The sequence below is a fragment of the Capra hircus genome, chromosome 10 (assembly GCF_001704415.2).
Source record: "Capra hircus breed San Clemente chromosome 10, ASM170441v1, whole genome shotgun sequence".
Lineage (NCBI taxonomy): Eukaryota > Metazoa > Chordata > Mammalia > Artiodactyla > Bovidae > Capra > Capra hircus.
Genome location: NC_030817.1, coordinates 26818970 through 26837737, shown reverse-complemented (window position 1 = coordinate 26837737; position 18768 = coordinate 26818970). Strand labels below are relative to the sequence as shown.

Genomic DNA, 18768 nt, shown 5'->3' with positions numbered 1-18768 from the left:
AAGTAAAAATAGTATTCTATGAAAAAAAAAATGGATAGGTCAGTTTGAAACTTAATCACAGGAGTGCTTTTCCTCAACCATTAAACTTGGGTGTACAACAGAAGTGCTTTATGCAGGCTTCCCACTTTGTCAAACAGAGTATTAAAAATACATGTTCTTTATCAAGGATATTCTTAACTGAAGTTGGCTTTTTGTACAGTTAAATTCATGATACTAAATTACTAAATTTAGTATGATGCTAAATTACTAGATATGAAGCATCTAGTAATGCTAATACAGTTGATGTTTCTGCCTTGGTTCCTACCAGACGTCAGTAGTTTTACCCACCATTGCCGTCTCTGGGGTCGCACAGAGTCGGACACAAGTGAAGCGACTTAGCAGCAGCAGCAGCAGCTTTTATTACATCACACAGTGAATGTGATGTACTGTCAACACAGTGAGAAAGGCCAGTAACATTTTGGTCTTATTATGAAAATGATCTTGACCTCATAGAGTGCAGACCTCCTGGGGTTTGCAGATGCCGCTTTGAGAATGGCAGCTTTGTGCCCTTCTCTGCCTCCGTAATGCCAGTGGCTCTGGAGACTGGTCTGTTTCTCTAAGTGCTGTTCTCACGGCTGTAGTGTTATGTCTGTTGGGAGGCACTGTACCTCTGAAGTTTAGTGCTTATTGAAAAGGGACACACACCACAGCCAACTCAGATTGAATTAAGTTATCATTTCCCAAAGCAATGGCAAGAAGTTTCACTTCAGACAGAATAGGGGTATGGTGTCAGAGGTAGCACTGGAGTCATGGGGGCTGGGTGTCAGAAGTCCAGGTCTGTGCTCTGCTACTGGCTGCAGCTCTGGACGAATCACCTTCTTTCTCTGGACTTCAGAACTTTCACTCATAGGTGGAGTTTCTCTGTCTCTAAAAAAAAAAAAAAAAAGATGATTCTATCAATGTCTCTAGGATAGATGGATGGAAAGAAGAAATAAGGAAAAAAGGAATGAATGAACACAGGGTTTAAAGAACATGTTAGGAACAAAATTTCAGTACATGAAGTTCTGCTAAAAAGGAGCAGGGCTGTCTTCTGATACAGCTCAGGCTTTGAATGATGCCTTTCAGAGTACTGGAGAGGAGGATGTCCAAATCCAGGATTCTATGACTCTGTCATCCTCCTAGACAGACAGTGGGCGTCTGCACTTCTACTGCCCATGTATGACATTTTATTCCCACATATCAGTCACACAAATTTTTTAACCTTATAAAGCTTGGAATCATCTCTTCGTCATCCCCATAACAAATTACACGTCACAGCACCTTTATCTGCTTCTTTATTCCCATATGGTAGGAAGCTTTGGCTATAAGAAAAAAAGCAAATGAATTTAGTAAAACTAAAGAAGGCTTCAAAAGTGACAATAAAAGTGTGAGATTTCTAGCCTCGTTTTCTCTCTGGTTCCCAAATGTTAGTCTGCATACAAATCTTCTGGAAGTTTGTTAAAGTGTGGTTCCTTACCCCCTGTGGATTCTGGCTGGTCAGTCCTATGGCCACTGAGGTGAGGCAACCCTGGCTATACCCCATGGTCACCCATGGGGCTTGTTACAGATTTCTGAGCCACCACTTGACCCCCAGCAATTGATTGACAGGGTGTCAGGTGAGGCTAAGGCATCTTAGAAGGGAGATCATAAACCCTCCCTGGATCATTTAGAAACACGACCGGAGGGAAGGGAACTATGCTGTACCAGGGACTAGTTCATAGCTGGGCAAGCTCGCAGCGTAGAAAAAACTTCAGGCCTTGTACCAAATGCAGCAGGCTTCTGTGGCAAAGGCATCAGACATCCCAAACCAATGCAAACATTCTTTCTGCATAGGGAGAAATCGAAGATATGGAAAAGCAGATTCTGAGCTTGAACCAGAAGAAAGAAGACCTACTGGTGGACTTGAAGACTGCCATACTAAACCTCCACCAGCATTTACAACAAAAACAGCAAGAGTTAGAACAGGAAGTGGTGTCAGTCGGGGCATCCGAGGAGAATGCAGGGGCTGAGAAGGATGCTTCTGAGTGGAAGGTGGGTATGGCTATAGTTAACAATGGTCCCACATTCCACAAGAGCTTTAAATTGGTAGTATTTTTCATCTGGAAAACCTATGGCATCTATATTTATGGCCTATAGAAAAGGAATTTCTTCGAATGGAAATACTCTGCCTGAGATAGTCACAAGTGAATATTAATTCTCAGGGTGTGTCTGTGCTGGACTCAATCCAGAATTTTTATGCCCAAGTTACCTAAGAAGGTGCTTATGAAATCCCATGGGTGGGTGGGTGGCAGCCACTCTTTGAAGTGTCTTCCTACCAAGCTGTGAGCCCATTGCAAACTCAGAAATTGGCCCAGCACCTCTCAAAGCCCACTGTGAATCTACATCAGTGAATCGCATTCTTGAATTGTTTGATGAGGGGCCACAGAAGGCAATGCAAATGAAAGGGATCTAAGATTTGACCGAGCCATGATATTTGGCTGGATGAGTTGAGAGTTGCTAAACCCAGAGGCTGCTTGTGTGGGTGGGCATCCTGGATAAAGTGAGTAAAAAAATTAGCTACATAAAAAAGCAGCCGAACCGGGATCCTGATGACGTTGAACAGCAACCCAGCCGCAGGTCTTTGTGCTGTGCCTTTCAGTTGAACAGAACGGGTTCCGTGTCCTTCCTGCCAGCACTCAAGGAAGAGGCAGAAGAGAGCTCTCTGAAGAGTGAAGTAAGGAAAATGATTTTCTCGTTCAAGTTTGTTAGAAGCGTAATCTCTAAAAGGTCAATGAGAAGATCTTAAAATGAATGGAAACATAAGGATTTTTTAAATTCGATGCCAGTATTTTGTAAGGGTGACTGAAGTAGTTATCTTATGTTATTAATGTTTAAGTGCGTCTACACCTACTTCAGGCTGGAGTGGGATAAATGTAATTCAGACACACTTGTTGGCAGAAGGGAGAAGATGAAGCTCTTTGTCATATCCTGACTTCTGAGTACTTTCTCTGGAGTTTTGAGAGTCTGCTGTTTGGCTGGCACTCCTGGTGGCTTTATCTTTCCATATTTGAATTACTTTTGCAGTCAGACAGCACTGCCAAGGACACGAAGAACGGTGTTAGCAACTAACCCTACTATGTTACTACTCCTATCAGAACTGGTTGAATGAGACCTTTACCAGTTTTCTCATTATATCAATTTCCATTTCATACTTTAAGAACTAAAGCAGTAATGGGTCTGAGCCAAAGGGAAGAAAATTGCAGCAATTGACGGTTTTTAATGTCGCCTACGTAATGAGCAGACATTCTTCCTGCACATTTCATAGATTGCTCAGTAGCTCCGCGGTCACACAGAATAGCCTGTAGTCCTTCACTATATCACTGGGACACGTGGGGCTGAGTGGTCGGATGAGGAGGAGTGAGGCTTATATACTCTGACCGTCAGACAGCTTTGTGATCTGATTCTATCTCTTCATAGCAGAGAAAATTTTGAAAATGAAGGAGGTGCTGGAGCCAAAATAAGAGTAGATTTCAGTATGATTCTAATTCGAGACCTGTATTTGCCTCTGAGCTGATATGTTTATAATCATTGTTTGTCTTTGACATCAGTCAAAAAAATACATGTTGTTAAAGAGCCTTTGAGATTACATTTACCAAAGCAGATGAAATTCCTAAAGTGCTGTTTTAAAGGTCCCCTTTGTAGGACGTGAACTGACTCCCAACTTTAAGAATATTTTTTTGGCTTTAGGAAGAGCAACCACATTTGGACTCCTGTGATGTAGTTAGCCAAAGAAATCAATGATAAATAGCGGGGAAAGGGGAGGAGGGGGTGGAATGAAGGACTGCAATTATACTGCCTGGTAAGCTGAGTGTTACATAAAAGAGATAAGGAGGATGCTGTTATGATGGTAGGAAATCACCTCCCTCTGCTAATCAATTGATTGCTGTGTTAGAGTGGAGATAAGAAAGCAGAGCCGTCTTCCGGGTTCCCGTCTTTACTCTGGAAATACGACAAGGACGTGGAGGAGGACAGGGCATCCTCGTCCTCTGGAACAATCATTCAGGTAATACTGTGCGGGTCACATTTCTTGGGGGTGGGGATGGGCAGGGATAGCAAGTCAAAGCAAAGAGTTTCTAGTTTGAAAGAATGTTTCAGGAGGGAATCTATATGCGTTGAAATTTTTTAAACTTCTTAGCGCTACCTCTGCACAAAGCAAAGACAGCTGAGTATTAGTTGCATTTCTTTTGTGAGCTCAGTGATAATGTTATTACTGAGTCCCTAAGTCATGTCCGACTCTTGTGACCCCATGGACTGTAGCCCACTAGGCTCCTCTTCATGGGATTTTCCAGGCAAGAATACTGGAGTGGTTGCCACTTCTTTCTCCAGGGAGTCTTCTGATCCAGGTATCAAACCCACGTCTCCTGTATTGGCAGGTGGATTCTTTACCACTGAGCCACTAGGGAAGCCTGTAAGTACATACCTGAGGAACACTCAAGTGAAAATCCAAACTGAAAAAAAAAAAAAAAACCAGTTAAAGGAGCAGCTAAAAGGTTGACCAACGTGGTTAAAGCATTTAACATGCCTCTTTTGGGGTAGCAGTTGAGGGTGAGAATTCTCTTTTTGAACAAAGTAGTGTGGAAGATAAATTAATAAAATAAGTCTCTTTGCTTCTGCTTCTGCTTCATTGACTACACTGAAGGCTTTGACTGTGTGGATCACAACAAACTGTGGAAAATTCTTAAAGAGATGCAAGTACCAGAGCTTACCTGTCTCCTAAGAAATCTGTATGCAGGTCAAGTAGCAACAGATAAAACTGGACATGGAACAATGGACTGGTTAAAAAAATTGGGAAAAGAGTATGTCAAGGCTGTATATTGTTATCCTGCTTATTTAACTTATATGCAGAGTACATCATGTGAGATGCTAGACTGGGTGAATCACAAGCTGGAGTCAAGATTGCTGTGAGAAATACCAACCAACCTCATATATGCAGATGACACCACCCTAATGACAGAGTGAAGAGGAACTAAAGAGCCTCTTGTTGAGGATGAAAGAGGAGAGCGAAAAAACTGGCTTGAAACTCAACATGCGAAACATTAAGCTCTTGGCATCAATCCCATCAATTCATGGCAAATAGAAGAGGATAAAGTGGAAGCAGTGACAGATTTTATTTTCATGGGTTCCAAAATCACTGCAGATGGTTGACTGCAACCATGAAATTCAAATGTGCTTGCTCTTTGGAAGGAAGCTTTGACAAACCTAGACAGCATATTTAAAAGCAGAGGCATCACTTTGCTGACAAAGGTTCTTAGAGTCAAAGCTATGGTTTTTCCAGTTGTCATGTATAGATATGAGAGTTGGACTGTAAAGGCTGAGCATCAAAGAACTGATGCTTTCTAATTGTGGGGCTCGAGAAGACTCTTGAAGCGAGTCCTTTGGACAGCAGGGAGATCAAATCAATCAATGCTAAAGGAAATTAACCCTGAATATTTACTGGAAAGACTACAGCTAAAGCTGAATACTTTGGCTATGCAAAGAGCTGACTTATTGGAAAAGACCTTGATGCTAGGAAAGATTAAAGGCAAAAAGAGAAGGGAGCAGCAGAGGGTGAGATGGTTAGATAGCATCACCAACTCAATGGACATGAATTTGAGCAAACTGGAAAATATTGGAGGACAGAGAAGTCTGGTATGCTGCAGTCCATGGGGTCACTAAGAGTTAGACTTGGCTTAGTGAATGAATAACAACTTTTTGCTCCTTGTGAACTTATAAACTTCTTCAGTCTCTCAAAATAGAGGGCAAATGCACTCACATTAGAAAATCATTTCATGCTGATGTGAAGACGATGTTTTTCCCTTGCTTCTAAAGGATCTCTGCATCTTTATGATCCACATTTCCCCCCTCACCTGCCTCCTGACTAGGGCTGACCCTGCCCAGCTCCCAGGCCAGCCCTTTCTTTGATAGTTGGCATGGGGACACTTATGCCAGGGTCTTCAATCTCTGCCTCTTGGTTGTGTCCTTTCCTCTCTACCTCAGAAGTGTTCAGATTTCCCTTCCCTAACAAGTTCCTTCCCCCATTGCCCTATCCCTCCCAAAGCCCAGACCATCTCTTTAGAAACTGCTCTGCCTCCACGGGTACCCTTCTCTCCATATCTGCCTAAGGACTTCTTTCCTACTCATCCATAAAGGCACTTTTCAACTCTCACCACCTCCAAGAACCCCCTGTTCTTTCCCTTTGTTTTCCCATAGCATTCTGAACCTCAGTTATTATAATTTATCACAGTTTTATGCATCGATCTGACACAGTTTCATGAGAAGCAGGAACTTTATCTTCTACATTTTGACGTCCTGTACTGAGCTGATTATGCTACTTTGTCATTTATTTGTTTCTTTGTGGCTGTGCTAGGTCTTCCTTGCTACCCAGGCTTCTCTCTAGTTGCAGGGATTGGGGGCCACTCTGTTAGTGGTGCCCCAGCTTCTCTTGGTGCAGAGCCCAGGCTCTGGGCACCGGTCAGTAGTTGCAGCTCGCGGGCTCTAGAGCACAGGCTCAATAATGGTGGCGTATGGGCTTAGCTGCTCCGCAGCTTGTGGGATCTTCCTGAACTGGGGATCAAACCTGCGTCTCCGACATCGGCGGGTTGATTCTTTACCACTAAGCCACCTGGAAAGCCCTCAATATGCTACTTTAATGTGTTGAATTTCTTGATCCTGGTTTCCAGATCAATTTCATGGTGCTTCCTCTTTCATTTATGGCTAACTGTCTTTAGTTGGTGCTCCTCTTTCTTAGCTCCATTTGTAACTGAGATTTTGCCCCTTGCTATATTTATACTGCCATTGACTTCTGGATATTAATTTTCAGTTCAGTCACTCAGTTGTGTCCAACTCTGTGTGACCCCATGGACTGCAGCACGCCAGGCTTCCTTGTCCATTACCAACTCCTGGAGCTTGCCCAAACTCATGTCCTTCGAGTTGGTGATGCCATCTAACCCTCTCATCCTCTGTTGTCCCCTTCTCCTGCCTTCAGTCTTTCCCAGCATCAGGGTCTTTTCCAACGAGTCAGTTCTTTGTATCACGTTTCCAAAGTATTGAAGTTTCAGCTTCAGCATCAGTCCTTCCAATGAGTATTAAAGAGTTGATTTCCTTTAGGATTAGCTGGTTTGATCTCCTTGGTGTCCAAGGAACTCGCAAGAGTCTTCTCCAACACCACAATTCAAAAGCATCAATTTTTCAGCGCTCAATTTTCTTTATGGTCCAACTTTCACATCCATACATGACTAATGGAAAAACCATAGCTTTGGCTAGATGGACCTTTGTTGTCAAAGTAATGTCTCTGCTTTTTAATATGCTGTCTAGGTTGGTCTTAGCTTTTCTTCCAAGGAGCAAACGTCTTTGAATTTCTTGGCTGCAGTTACCATGTGCAGTGACTTTGGAGCCCAAGGAAATTAGTCTATCACTGTTTCCATGTTTTCCCATCTATTTGCCATGAAGTGATGGGACTGGATGCCATGATATTGGTATTTTGCATGTTGAAGTGCCCTTTTATTAGCCCTGATCCTTCTTGACCTCTAGCAGTAGCAACCCCTTCCTTCTTGAAATGCAGTGTTCCTCTGGCTTTATTAATTCTATACGTTCTTGTCTCATCTGTCTGCAGCCCCTCTTCCAGCTCCTTCTCTTTACCCATCTGTCATAGTGGGCATTTCCCCCAGTGGTTTACCGCCTTCTTTCTTCTCTGTTTTGTCTCATGGCAGTTTCTCCTCTCATAAGTTTTGTAGTCGCCTCTATGCCACAGATTCCCAAATTAAATCTCTGGTCTTGATTTTTCCTGTAAATCTGTTCCACATTTCTACCATCCAAATACATTTCTCTTTTTGAATGTGTTTTCTCAAAACCATTTACCAACTTTTCTTCAAATCTTACCCTTCCTCATAATCTCTCGATATCTGTCAGTGACACAACTGTCTTATCAGTATCTGAGACAGACTTCAGCGTCATCTCAGGTGCCTCGTTTGTCTGGCCTTTTATGGCTACTGCTCAAGTGATGTCCATTCAGTCTTTACATCCTTCTTCTCCCATTATTTTTGTCATCATCCTATTCCAGGCAATTGTTAACTTCTTCCCTAGACTTTAAGAGGACTCTTCTAAGTGGATTTGTAGCCTCCAATCATTTATACATCTTATACTTAATTGATGGATCTTCCTAAAGCAGTTCATGTTAAATTCCAGTCTTTCCTAGATTCTGATTATCTACTGAATAAAATGCAGTGTTCTGAGCCTGGCATTCCAGACTTCATGATCCCAGCTTACCTTTCCAGTTTTATCTAAGTTTTACCTTTAGTTCTTGGTTCATGCCTTTCTAATAGCAGTTACTGTTTTCAGTACATGGAGCTCTTAGGACTTACTAGGTGCTTTGTATATATCATCTTGTTTACTTATCACAGGAATGAGTGAGCTGGGTTGTGTTACCACTTTAAAGATGAAGCAGGTGAGGCTCAGAGAGTCCAGGTTCATCTGTGCAATATCACCCAGCTTGTAAGTAGAGCAGTCAAGATTGGTTGATTACAATATGAATACTTTTCCCACCACACTGGTCTTTTGTAGAAGTTTCGTTTTCCCCTTGCCTAACCTTGATTAACCTAATAAATGGATCAAAGTGTAAATCCATTTAAAATGTGACACGCATTGTTAAACTGTCCTCTAGAAAGATAATAATTTTATTTCTACCAGAATGCATGGAAATGCCTCTTTCCTGACCCCAAGATAATATTGGATATTTTCAACCTTAGTTAAAAATAGCCAGTGGGTTAAGATGCATATATTCTAAGAATGTTGTCTATCACTTCAGGTGTGAATTGGCTTTCATGTTCTTTTTTTATGAATCATGTATCCATGCCACTTGTCATTTTCTACGTAGAAGCTGATGTGCTCCTTATTTATTTGTAAAAATAATTAATACATTAAAGATGTTAACAGTTTGCGAGATGTCATCTCAATCTGTTATTTCTCTTTTAACTTAGATTATGATGTCTTTTTGTGGCACATGTTATTTATGTTGTTAATACTAACATTTTTTCCCTTTATTGTCAAGCTTTAAAAGTCCCTTCCCACTCTTAGAATGGAAACAGATTCACTCATATTTTCTTCAAGAATATGGTATATCTTTTACATTTAAATATTAGATACAATTGGAATTCATTGTTAGCAGTGAGATAGAGATTTGGTTATGTTTTTCATGAAGTGCCTGGATAAGATAGTTGTTCCCAAATTTTAAAGTTTCATCTTTCCTTCATTATTGAAAATAGGACTTTTACCACATAATCTTATTTAAGTTTAATTCTCATAATAATTCATTTAAATACCTAATTCTCTGGATTTCTTATGGGTTCCTCATTAACCACAGAGCTTTGGAGATTTAAGTCTTCAAATAAAGATAAACTTGAAGAAGTTGATTTTTTTCCCCTAATTAGTAGACTTTTTTCCCTCAATGTACTTGACTAGTCTAGACATTTTTGTAAGCAGGTGATTTGTAAACTGAGCAGGTGCAGAAAGGGCTTGTATAGCTTCAGGGCAGGAACTTTTCTGAACCTCTGATTCTTTTCTTTACAGGAGGCAGCTGGGAAAATAAGCACATGTGATAGTTCCATGGCACAGGTTCTTGAACCAGACCTTCTGAACACCGAGCGAGGCCCAGAATTTTCCCTGAGCCCCAACCGAACACCAGAGGTAGGTCCCTGTTGCTGATGAGCCATCTGCCAAAATCCCTGGACTAGCACCCAGAGAGGACCGGCTTTTTGTGTTTGCAATATTTTGTATCACCTAGCAAGAGGTCTTTGTGAACTTTAACACCTTCATGTGTGCTGCCACGCTGGAGAACTGGAATATTTGCCGTCAGATGTTTACATGGAGACTAAGCATAGTACAGACTAAACATGGTTCACCACTTGCCAGGATGAACCAGCCTTTCCATTAGTATCCCCTTCTTTTTTCTGTAGATACAACTTATGGGAGTGACAGAAGTGGAGGAGAGCAAATATTAATTAACTACCTATTACATTAAAGGCATTTGTGTTTGCTCTCTAATCCTCAGATTAAATAAGGTAGGTTAACATGCGCCATACATTTACAAAAGAAAAATCAAAATTCAGGGTGTAAAAGTACAGTTAGTAAATGGAGGAGCAAGGAGGCAGACTCAGAATATTCCAGTCTGCCTTCCTAATATGAATATTTAGTATTTAAAGATGTAAAACTGAGGCAGATTTGGGCTCACCAAATAAGCTGCCACCACACCATCCCAGCAGTATATTTAGTATTTGTGCAGATGCATTTAGGTCAGGCACTTTACCTAAATCTTCCCTCTTAGCACAGTAGGCAGCACGTCACTCTCATAACCTGAAGGTCCTGAGTTTGAACCTCAGAGAACGGCAGAACCTTCACTCTGGGGCTTCTCAGGTGATAATGAACCCGCCTGCCAATTCTGGAGACGAAAGAGATGCGGGTTTGATCCTTGGGTCCAGAAGATCCCCTGGAGGAGGAAATGACAACCCACTCCAGTGTTCTTGCCTGACAAATCCTATGGACAGAAGAGCCTGGTGGGCTACAGTCTATGGGATCGCAAAGAGTCAGACACAACTGAAGCGACTTAGCAGGCTAGGCACTTTAGCCAGGCAGTTTTGCATTTTATAAAAGGGGGTGGTGTGTGCAGATATTTGTAGAATTGATGGAAAAGTATTTAAAGGTTTAGTATGTTGGCATGAAATATTGCTACCGCCAGAAAATTCGTTTACATTTTAACTGGATCTTGGTACTCGAATCAGCGATGTGTTGTACAGAAATCAAGTACCATCACATTCATTGACTGAGAGGCTAACTTGAATGCCAGAATTATGTCAAAAATGTAGACTTGTAGACCCCGAGGCATAACGAAATCAGAGATTGAATCCTGGGTCTAGGATTGAATCCAGTGACCGTAGGCAGTTTGAATAACTTCTCTAAGCTTCAGTTTCCTCATCTGTACACTGGGAATAATGAGCTTGTGGCATAAAATATGAGATAGTCTTAGCACAGTAGCTTAGCTCTAGAACCCAGTAAAAGATTGGGTATTATTAATTTATATTAATGCTTTAGAGATGACATAATTCTCTAACAAGACATATTTGTGATCATGTATTTTTAGCCCTCCAAAATATACAGTTATAAAACTTTGATTAAAATAATTTCTACTTTTTAAACTTGGGGTTATCATTTGAAGAAGATACTCAGTGGGCCAACTACTGTGGGAAAAAATGTAGACTCAGAATTAAAAGATCTTGGAACTGTGTGACCTTGGGCAAGTAATTTATGTCTGGGCCTGAGTTTCTCAGAAGCAATGTGGTGGGATGGGAGGGGTGTGAACTGATTAAACATTAAACACACTTGGGTTTCTTTGGCTATAAAAAAGGCGTGAACTGATTCCTGGCACATTTCCCAGACCACCTTCAACTATTAAAGTTCTACTGTTACAGATAATCTTTTTGTCTTCCATTACTTTTGGATTCTTTCCAAGTTCAAATAACTAGCAAATAAAAACAAGATTAGTACTCCAGCTTCCATATTTCCTCATTAATTCAGTGAGTTAGAGAATGCAAAGAAACTCGATTTTGTCATTTTTTTTAACATCTGTGGCAGTTGTAGGTGCTCAAATAATGTTTTTGAATAAATAGGGAAGGCAGATGGTAAATCTCTTATTACAGATTAATCAATCAATCACTGTTAACAGATTTTTATCTCAGGTGACAAAAAGGAGGATTGCAAAGTTGTTGCCACTGAGATATAACAATATCTGAAAAATCTGAAAACTAGGAAGCAATTAGATGACTAGAAATTGATGTCTGACAGTAAACTCACATATGAGTTGCTTTTTTAAAGATCAGAATTAAAAAAGAAAAATGAAATGGGTGAATCTAAATATGGATCCGACTGCGTATGAGCTATAGGGAAAACATGGTACTGGGAAGACTTGCTTAGGAAGGTGATTCTTAAAGAAAACTCTGATTAAAGCAGAGGAGAAGTAGCATTTTGGCAGAAAAGGCAGGCATCTGTGAGGTAAAGAGATGGTCAAGGGGAATGAGCACAATTCAGAGGACCCTTCTGTTGAACCAGCTCTTATAATCCTCATCAGAGTGTGTGTGAAAACGAGTCGTATTTTCATACCCTGCACATTTCTGTTACCACTTACCAATTTTGTCTGCTTCTATTGTACCGAAAGTTCTGTGTTTAAACAAAATTCCATAAATATTAGGAAATAGGTATTTGAATTGAGATAGGGTATATATTTGTGAGCAACTCTCATTTCTTAGTTGGCCAAAATTATGCCTTGTTAGATGCTGAGATGTAGTTAGCAAAGCCTTATATAGAAAACATTGTCATTTCCTCATAATCAGAATGAATAAAGTGTTTATGTTGTTGTTTAGTCGCTCAGTCATGTCCGACTCTTTCGCGACCCCATGGACTGTAGCTCGCCAGTATCCTCTGTCCACATTGACAGGTGGATTCCTTACCACTGAGCCACTTGGGAAGCCCTGAATAGATATCACTAATTTGGTAGAGCAAAACACAAATCCTTATTCCTAAAAAAATTCCTCTAGAAAGGTCAATAATGCTGTTTCAGTATTTTGGAAAAAGATGTGGGAAGCAAATATCTGTATCAGTTCATCTTTTGCCTCCAAATTGGAAGTATCTATCATATAATTACGAGAATACTGTTACTTGGTACCTGGGAGAAATTTTTCTATGGGATTGATAAACAACCTAGTTGTTTGAATATTAAAAAAACACATCACACACATCCTGCTTTCTTTATACTATACCGTAAGCATCCATTCCTTAACACGGTAATATTTTAGTATCTAGAAGCTGAAAAGTAACTTTAGAGAGTGAAGAATACAAGAAAAGTTTCCAGATTACCCTAATGAAGCTTATCACTTGACTCAAGCTGTTTTTAATAGAGAAAGATAAGTGATAGCAGGGGGGAGGGAAAGCTAAAATATTTTATCATCTTAACCACTTAAGATGTTAAGTTAAAAGTGTGAGGTATTAATATATTTTCCTTGTGTCCCCGCCAGTGTGTAAAGATCTTTTTTTTTTCTGTTTGAACAGAGGGCATAGCAATGTAAGCATTGCTTAATCATGTGTCACGCAACTTTAAACACTGGCCAATTCGCTGCAGTGTTTCAGACACACACACCCACATGCACACCCTCTCGCGCACACTCACCTATCTCCTGGGACCCACCGTTTAATGAACTGCCAGCCTGTTTGCGTCCTCCCTGCCCAGGAACTCTGCGCCTGTGTTCGTGGAGATTGGCTGCTTGGAAACCTGGGGCGCCAGGTCACGTGATTGTTGCTATGCCTGTGAAGGTGCCTTCTTCGTTTCTTTTTGTTTTTACTTCTTCTGTCCTTATTTTTTTGTTTTTCTTTTTAACTAGGGGAAATGCTATAGGTTTACAGGTCTTTACAAGTCCAAACCTGAATATTTTGGACTCCTAGTTTTTCACTGCTGGATTATCTTGGATTTCTCATAGGGTGCCACACCTCCCATCAAGGCTGCAGCTACTGGCCTTTCGGACAAGCAAGGAGCTTTTGAGGCCACGTGGAGAAAGTGAGGCCCGAGCCTGCGCAAGTCCTCCATGTCTGCAAGAATCAGGTGGCTGAGCTGGAGCTGTGGCTGCACCAAGCCAACGTGGCATTTAAGCCAGAAACATTAGACGCGGACATGCAACAGGTGGTGGAACAGCAGTTGGTAGGGTGCCAGGTAAGACTGCTGGGTCTGAGTTCATGGCCTGTCTCTTTACCAGTCAACAGTCTGGTTCTTCCTGTTGCTCTGACCCCTATGTTTATTTTGGCCTCAACTTTTTGTTCTCAGGATAATTCTTTGAAATAATTTACATAAGCAGAGTATTTGGGGAGGCAGTAGTGGAGAAGATCTTAGAATCTAGAGTATAGATCTGGTCACATTAACTGTGAACTGGAGGGAGTTACCTCTCACTTCCTTTTCCTCAAATAGGTCATCTCCTAAGACTTTGTCAGGATTAAACGAGATAAAATATCTAAATCAGTGTCTGGAGTATAAAGTATATATAAAATGCGCAGCAAATACTAGTTTTATTCACAATATTCAGGTTTTAAAATTTTCATTCATCAGAAGTGAAACTGAATATCCTGATTTGCAGAGTTACAGATACAGCAGAAAAGGGCTTTGCTGTCATTTTATTATGAATGCTCCTACTCTTACTGGCTTGGTGACGCTAGCAGTAAAGAACCCGCCTGCCATTGCCGGAGATGCGGGAGTCGTGGGTTCGATCCCTGGGTTGGGAAGATCCTCTGGAGGCGGAAATGGCAACCCACTCCAGTGTTCTTGCCTGGAAAATTCCATGGACAGAGGAGCCTGGTTGGCTACAGGACAGAGTGTCACAGAGAGTCAGACATGACTGAACACAGGCACCCTTGGCTGGGGAGGGGCAGGAATGTAAACTTCCTTGCCTGGAGTCATTTAGAGGAAGCTTTGCTGGCAAGCAAAGGTTGGGATCTCTGGATCCCTCCAGGGAGGGGCGAGACTGACATTGCTGGAGCAGAACTGAGTGTCCTCAAGAGCTCAGCCAAGGCACCTCCCTCAAAGGCACTTACACCCACCTTGGCCTGACATCTCCACCTGATTGGCTCATTCGCAGTGGTGTCCAGGGACAGGGACTTCCTCTTAGAGTGCCTCAAACCACTGGCCCATCCACAGGGAGCTCCACCCACTATGTGGGGCTGGGCATACGACCCACCTTGGCCCGAGGCCGATGCTCCTCCCCTTCCCATTCAGACCCACACTCTTACTACCTCCGGAGTCCGCCTAGTAGGACCCAGCCAGGCAAGCTGACCTCCTTCCTCGGGCAACTCAGCACCTCTCAACCCAAAAGTCAGCTCCCGAGGGTTGGATTCACTCAGGTACAGGCACTACCATGTGGCCTGACTGGAAAGACGTGCAGGAGAGTCTGGAGAAGACAGTGTAAGTGGCGCAGAGCAGTCCTCCTCTAAGCTGAACCTTGGGTATTCCAGATGTTGAGACCCGGGCACTTAGGGCCTTTCAGGTGCCGTCAGCCAACTGATGGTCCTGCTGACTAGGTAGACCCCATAGTCAAGTCCTTGATCATTACCGGTATCTGGTCCTTGGACCTCTTGTGAATTTAAAAATGTGGGGGCTGCTCAAGGAAAAGACATGACCACAAGGTTGCAGTCACGCGCAGTGAGCATTACTTGGGCAGTGTTTAGGTGGGGTCTGGAGGGACTGGGAAGTCTCCTGCCAGACCTTCTAGAGGCTTTGGCAAGGAGTGGAGGTGGAGCCACCACCCAGAAGGGGCGGAGACAAGGGAACTCCTAGGGGTTAGAGAAACCAGAGGGGCTGTGTGTCAAGATAATGTCAGAGAATCTGAAGGAAGCAGAGGCTGGAGTCTTTAGAGCTCCAGAGTTTGTCTTAACCATGACTAGATGTGGGGGGTCCAGTTTTGAGTCTGGCACTGGTGAAATATGAACTAATATTTCTGCTGTGAAGAAATAAACAACATATAGATCCATATACACAGGCCATCTCTGGCTCATCTATATAACACCATGGCATATAGACTTTAACACTGAAACATAAAAAGCCTTACAGTGCTCTGTAAAAACATTAAGTTCCCAGAGGGGAAATATCCAAGGACAGGAACAAACAGATCAGTCAAGAAAAAATTATATTCCGTAACTTAATATTGAGAAGAAATGTGCAGCCTTGATTATTAAAGATGCATGAGTCAAAACAGCTGTTGTTTTCTTCCTACATTATCTTGACAAAAATTATATCATCCAGGAAAACTCTGAAGAAATAGATCCACTGATGTCTGCCTGATTGGTTCAGCATTTGGGGAAGTCAGCTGTTAGCAGATAAAATGTCCATCTTCTTTGACCTATTAATCCCATTACTTTAAATTTATCTTCTGAAAGTAACCCTAAAAGGAGAAGAATATTTATGGCTGCAGTGATTACAAAAATGAAGCACCGGAAACAGTTTAAAGGCTTAACAATAAGGAGATAAAGAGAATCATAGAGTACTAATATGCAGCTATTAAAATAGATATCATGAAACATATATATGTAGACCCATGAAAATGTATACATAAAATAGCTAAGTGGACAAAAAGCACAAAATTATAGTACACTTTGCTCTCAGCCACTTTAAAATCTATAAGTACATATTGTTTAAGCTTAAAAGAGTCTTATGCAAGGATATAAGTAGTTTACTGGGATGAGAAATTATAACTATGTTATTGAAAATTTGTTTTAAGGGTTTAAGTTTCTCTCAAAGAATTGAACTTGTTCTTAGCACACATGACTTTAGCACAAGCAATCCCAGTGTTAGAATGTGTCTGATTCTACATTCTGCTGCTGCTACACTCGTGTGCCCAGCCAGCTGGCATGACTTTTGCGGCCCCATAGCTCAAGGAGAGAGCAAACTTGATCTCTTGAGGAGGAAAACAATGATGATGACTTACTGGGAAACTTACTTCATCCTCCTGATTTATTTTTAGACACTGGTGTTAAGTTGACCAGTGGTATCAATGACTAAGTATTTTAGGTTCCAAGTTATGTCTTCCTGTAATCATCTTCTGATATTTGGGGAGCTTATTTGGCTTGAGAAAGACAAGAAAAGAGCAAAGGAAAGAATTTTCCAAGGGTTCTGTGGAAGTATTTTTTAAAATTACTACTCAACACTTGGATTGCAACAGAAAAAGTTTAGGAATAAGGTGGGAAGTAATAATAGTAGGCACAGACTACGTATCAAGCACTGGCCAGAGTATATGGATTTAACTCTAGCTTCCCAGTGTGACCCCGGAGGTAAGTTCTGTTATTATCCCCATCTTAAAGATAACTAGAGGTACACCCATGCAACGTAAAGTGCCCAGATTTTCCCAGCTATGAGGTTCTAGTTCTAGTATCTGTGGTCCTAACCACTATGCTGTACTGGATGTGTTCAGCTCTGTTTTCTAAGGGGAATATAGCATCACTGGTTTTAGATTGTGATATAACCAATTTAGTTTATTTATTCACACCCAATTTGGAGTTGGTTTGGCTGAACCCGTACTGAAACACATAGGAATTACGTGGAAGTTGTTTTTTTTCCTCCCCCCACAAAGTCCCTATCAACCTGTGTTTCTGGAACTTCTTATATACACTTAGGTGTAGAGACAGTGAATCTAACTTATTTTGGAGTGTAACGCTTGTTTGAGACCAAAACTATGATTAATGAAATGATTTTATTTCCTAGGCTATGCTAACAGAGATTGAGCACAAGGTGGCCTCTCTGTTAGAGAACTGCAAAGATCAGGGCCTGGGAGACAGTGGAGCCACTCAACAGGAGGCTGAAGCACTTTCCTTGAAACTGAAAACTGTGAAATGCAATTTGGAAAAAGTCCAAATGATGCTTCAGGAGAAATACAGTGAGGACCAGGTAAAATATGACTATGTGTGGATGTGTATGTATATGTAAATACAGGCATATCTATCAGGAAGGGACTCTGGGTGCAGGGAAGGAAACAACTACAGAGGAATTACAGTAAGTGAAAAAGAATTGTGCCTCTTAAAACTTTAAGGGATGGGCTCCCTGGCTTTTGTCATTGGTTTCATTTTGCTGTGTAGTTTTCTCATCTAGGTTGTTGTTAGTGATCGTGTTGCTTTGATTAGGGTTGGTTTGACTGGGTTGGTTGTTGGCTATGCAACTTTTCTTCATAAATTCTAAAGGAACTTCATATTTGAAAGGAACTGTGAAATCATGGTTGGCTAGAAAAATGAAGCCTTTATAGACATGCTTAAAATTTAACATCAGAAACGCAAAAACCTGTTTCACAGGTACTTTTGTTTTCCATTTACAAATATTTATATATACTGATCAAAGTATCATGTAGTTAAAGTATTCTTATGACTTTTAAAAGCATTCTGTGTATATAAGTGCAAATGTGCATCCTATGAGTAGAATCTTACTATGTAAAATTCACAGCCATTCTTAATGAGATGGTGGTTTCTACTTAAAGGACTTCTATTTACAGAAATAAGATTGGCTGCAGATATACAGGCTGTATGGAACCCCTTTTATCCTAATATGTTCTCTCTCTTAAAAAATCTGCTTATGTTTCAGACATAGGGGAAATTTGAGTTCATAAGCTTAATACTATGTCCGTTTTTGATATTTATTTCACTTTGTTCTCAAGAAAAAAGGGCAATAGATTTTCTGGCTTTTAGTAATTCATTGGATGAATTAAACTGAGGAAATAATAAAATGACCACTTATTAAATATAGTGGTTTTTGAAGTTGTTATGAAATAAGTACATTAAATTATAGTATGTAATTATTGTAATTAATAAAATACAGTCATTTACTTCATATGAAACTTTTCCATTGTGTAGTCACATTATTAGAATTGAAATGGATCACCATTTTAAATAGTCTGCCATCATAAAATGTTTTGCAGCATTCTACCACACTAAAGAAATCTTCAGAGCGTCAGAAAGTTCTCCAACCAGATAACCTTTCTGAATTTGAATCTGTTGTTACTGAAAGGCCGCAATTCAGTAGACAAAAAGATTTCCAGCAGCAACAGGTATTTTCAGCCCCCAATAGATATAAGGACAAGAATAAAGTTTTCTATATGGAATTTCCCATTGAGCTATAAGAAATACTGAAAGGCCACTGGAGTGTTTTCTTACATGACTGAATAGAAAGTG

The 18768-nt window shown here is 40.9% G+C and overlaps 1 protein-coding gene and 1 long non-coding RNA gene across 9 annotated transcripts in view; one reads left to right on the top strand and one right to left on the bottom strand.

The window, feature by feature from the left end:
• The window catches only part of SYNE2 (spectrin repeat containing nuclear envelope protein 2), a 323992-nt gene that overhangs the window by 208966 nt on the left and 96258 nt on the right, over nt 1-18768 (top strand). Inside the window, 8 exon segments of the mRNA XM_018054080.1 lie at nt 1852-2049; nt 2657-2731; nt 3950-4060; nt 9601-9717; nt 13554-13620; nt 13623-13783; nt 17315-17497; nt 18516-18644. Of these exon segments, the coding sequence (XP_017909569.1) occupies nt 1852-2049; nt 2657-2731; nt 3950-4060; nt 9601-9717; nt 13554-13620; nt 13623-13783; nt 17315-17497; nt 18516-18644 (1041 nt within the window).
• On the bottom strand, nt 695-13542 carry LOC108636963. Of its 8 annotated transcripts, XR_001918663.1 has the most exons (7): nt 13265-13542; nt 10337-10468; nt 4478-4505; nt 2597-2719; nt 1723-1843; nt 1241-1340; nt 695-906 (listed from the first exon to the last, which is right to left on the bottom strand). It is a non-coding gene; the product is annotated as an uncharacterized LOC108636963 (long non-coding RNA). The 8 variants fall into 8 exon arrangements; XR_001918661.1 differs by lacking the exon at nt 10337-10468 and having other exon boundaries at nt 13247-13542; XR_001918664.1 differs by lacking the exon at nt 2597-2719.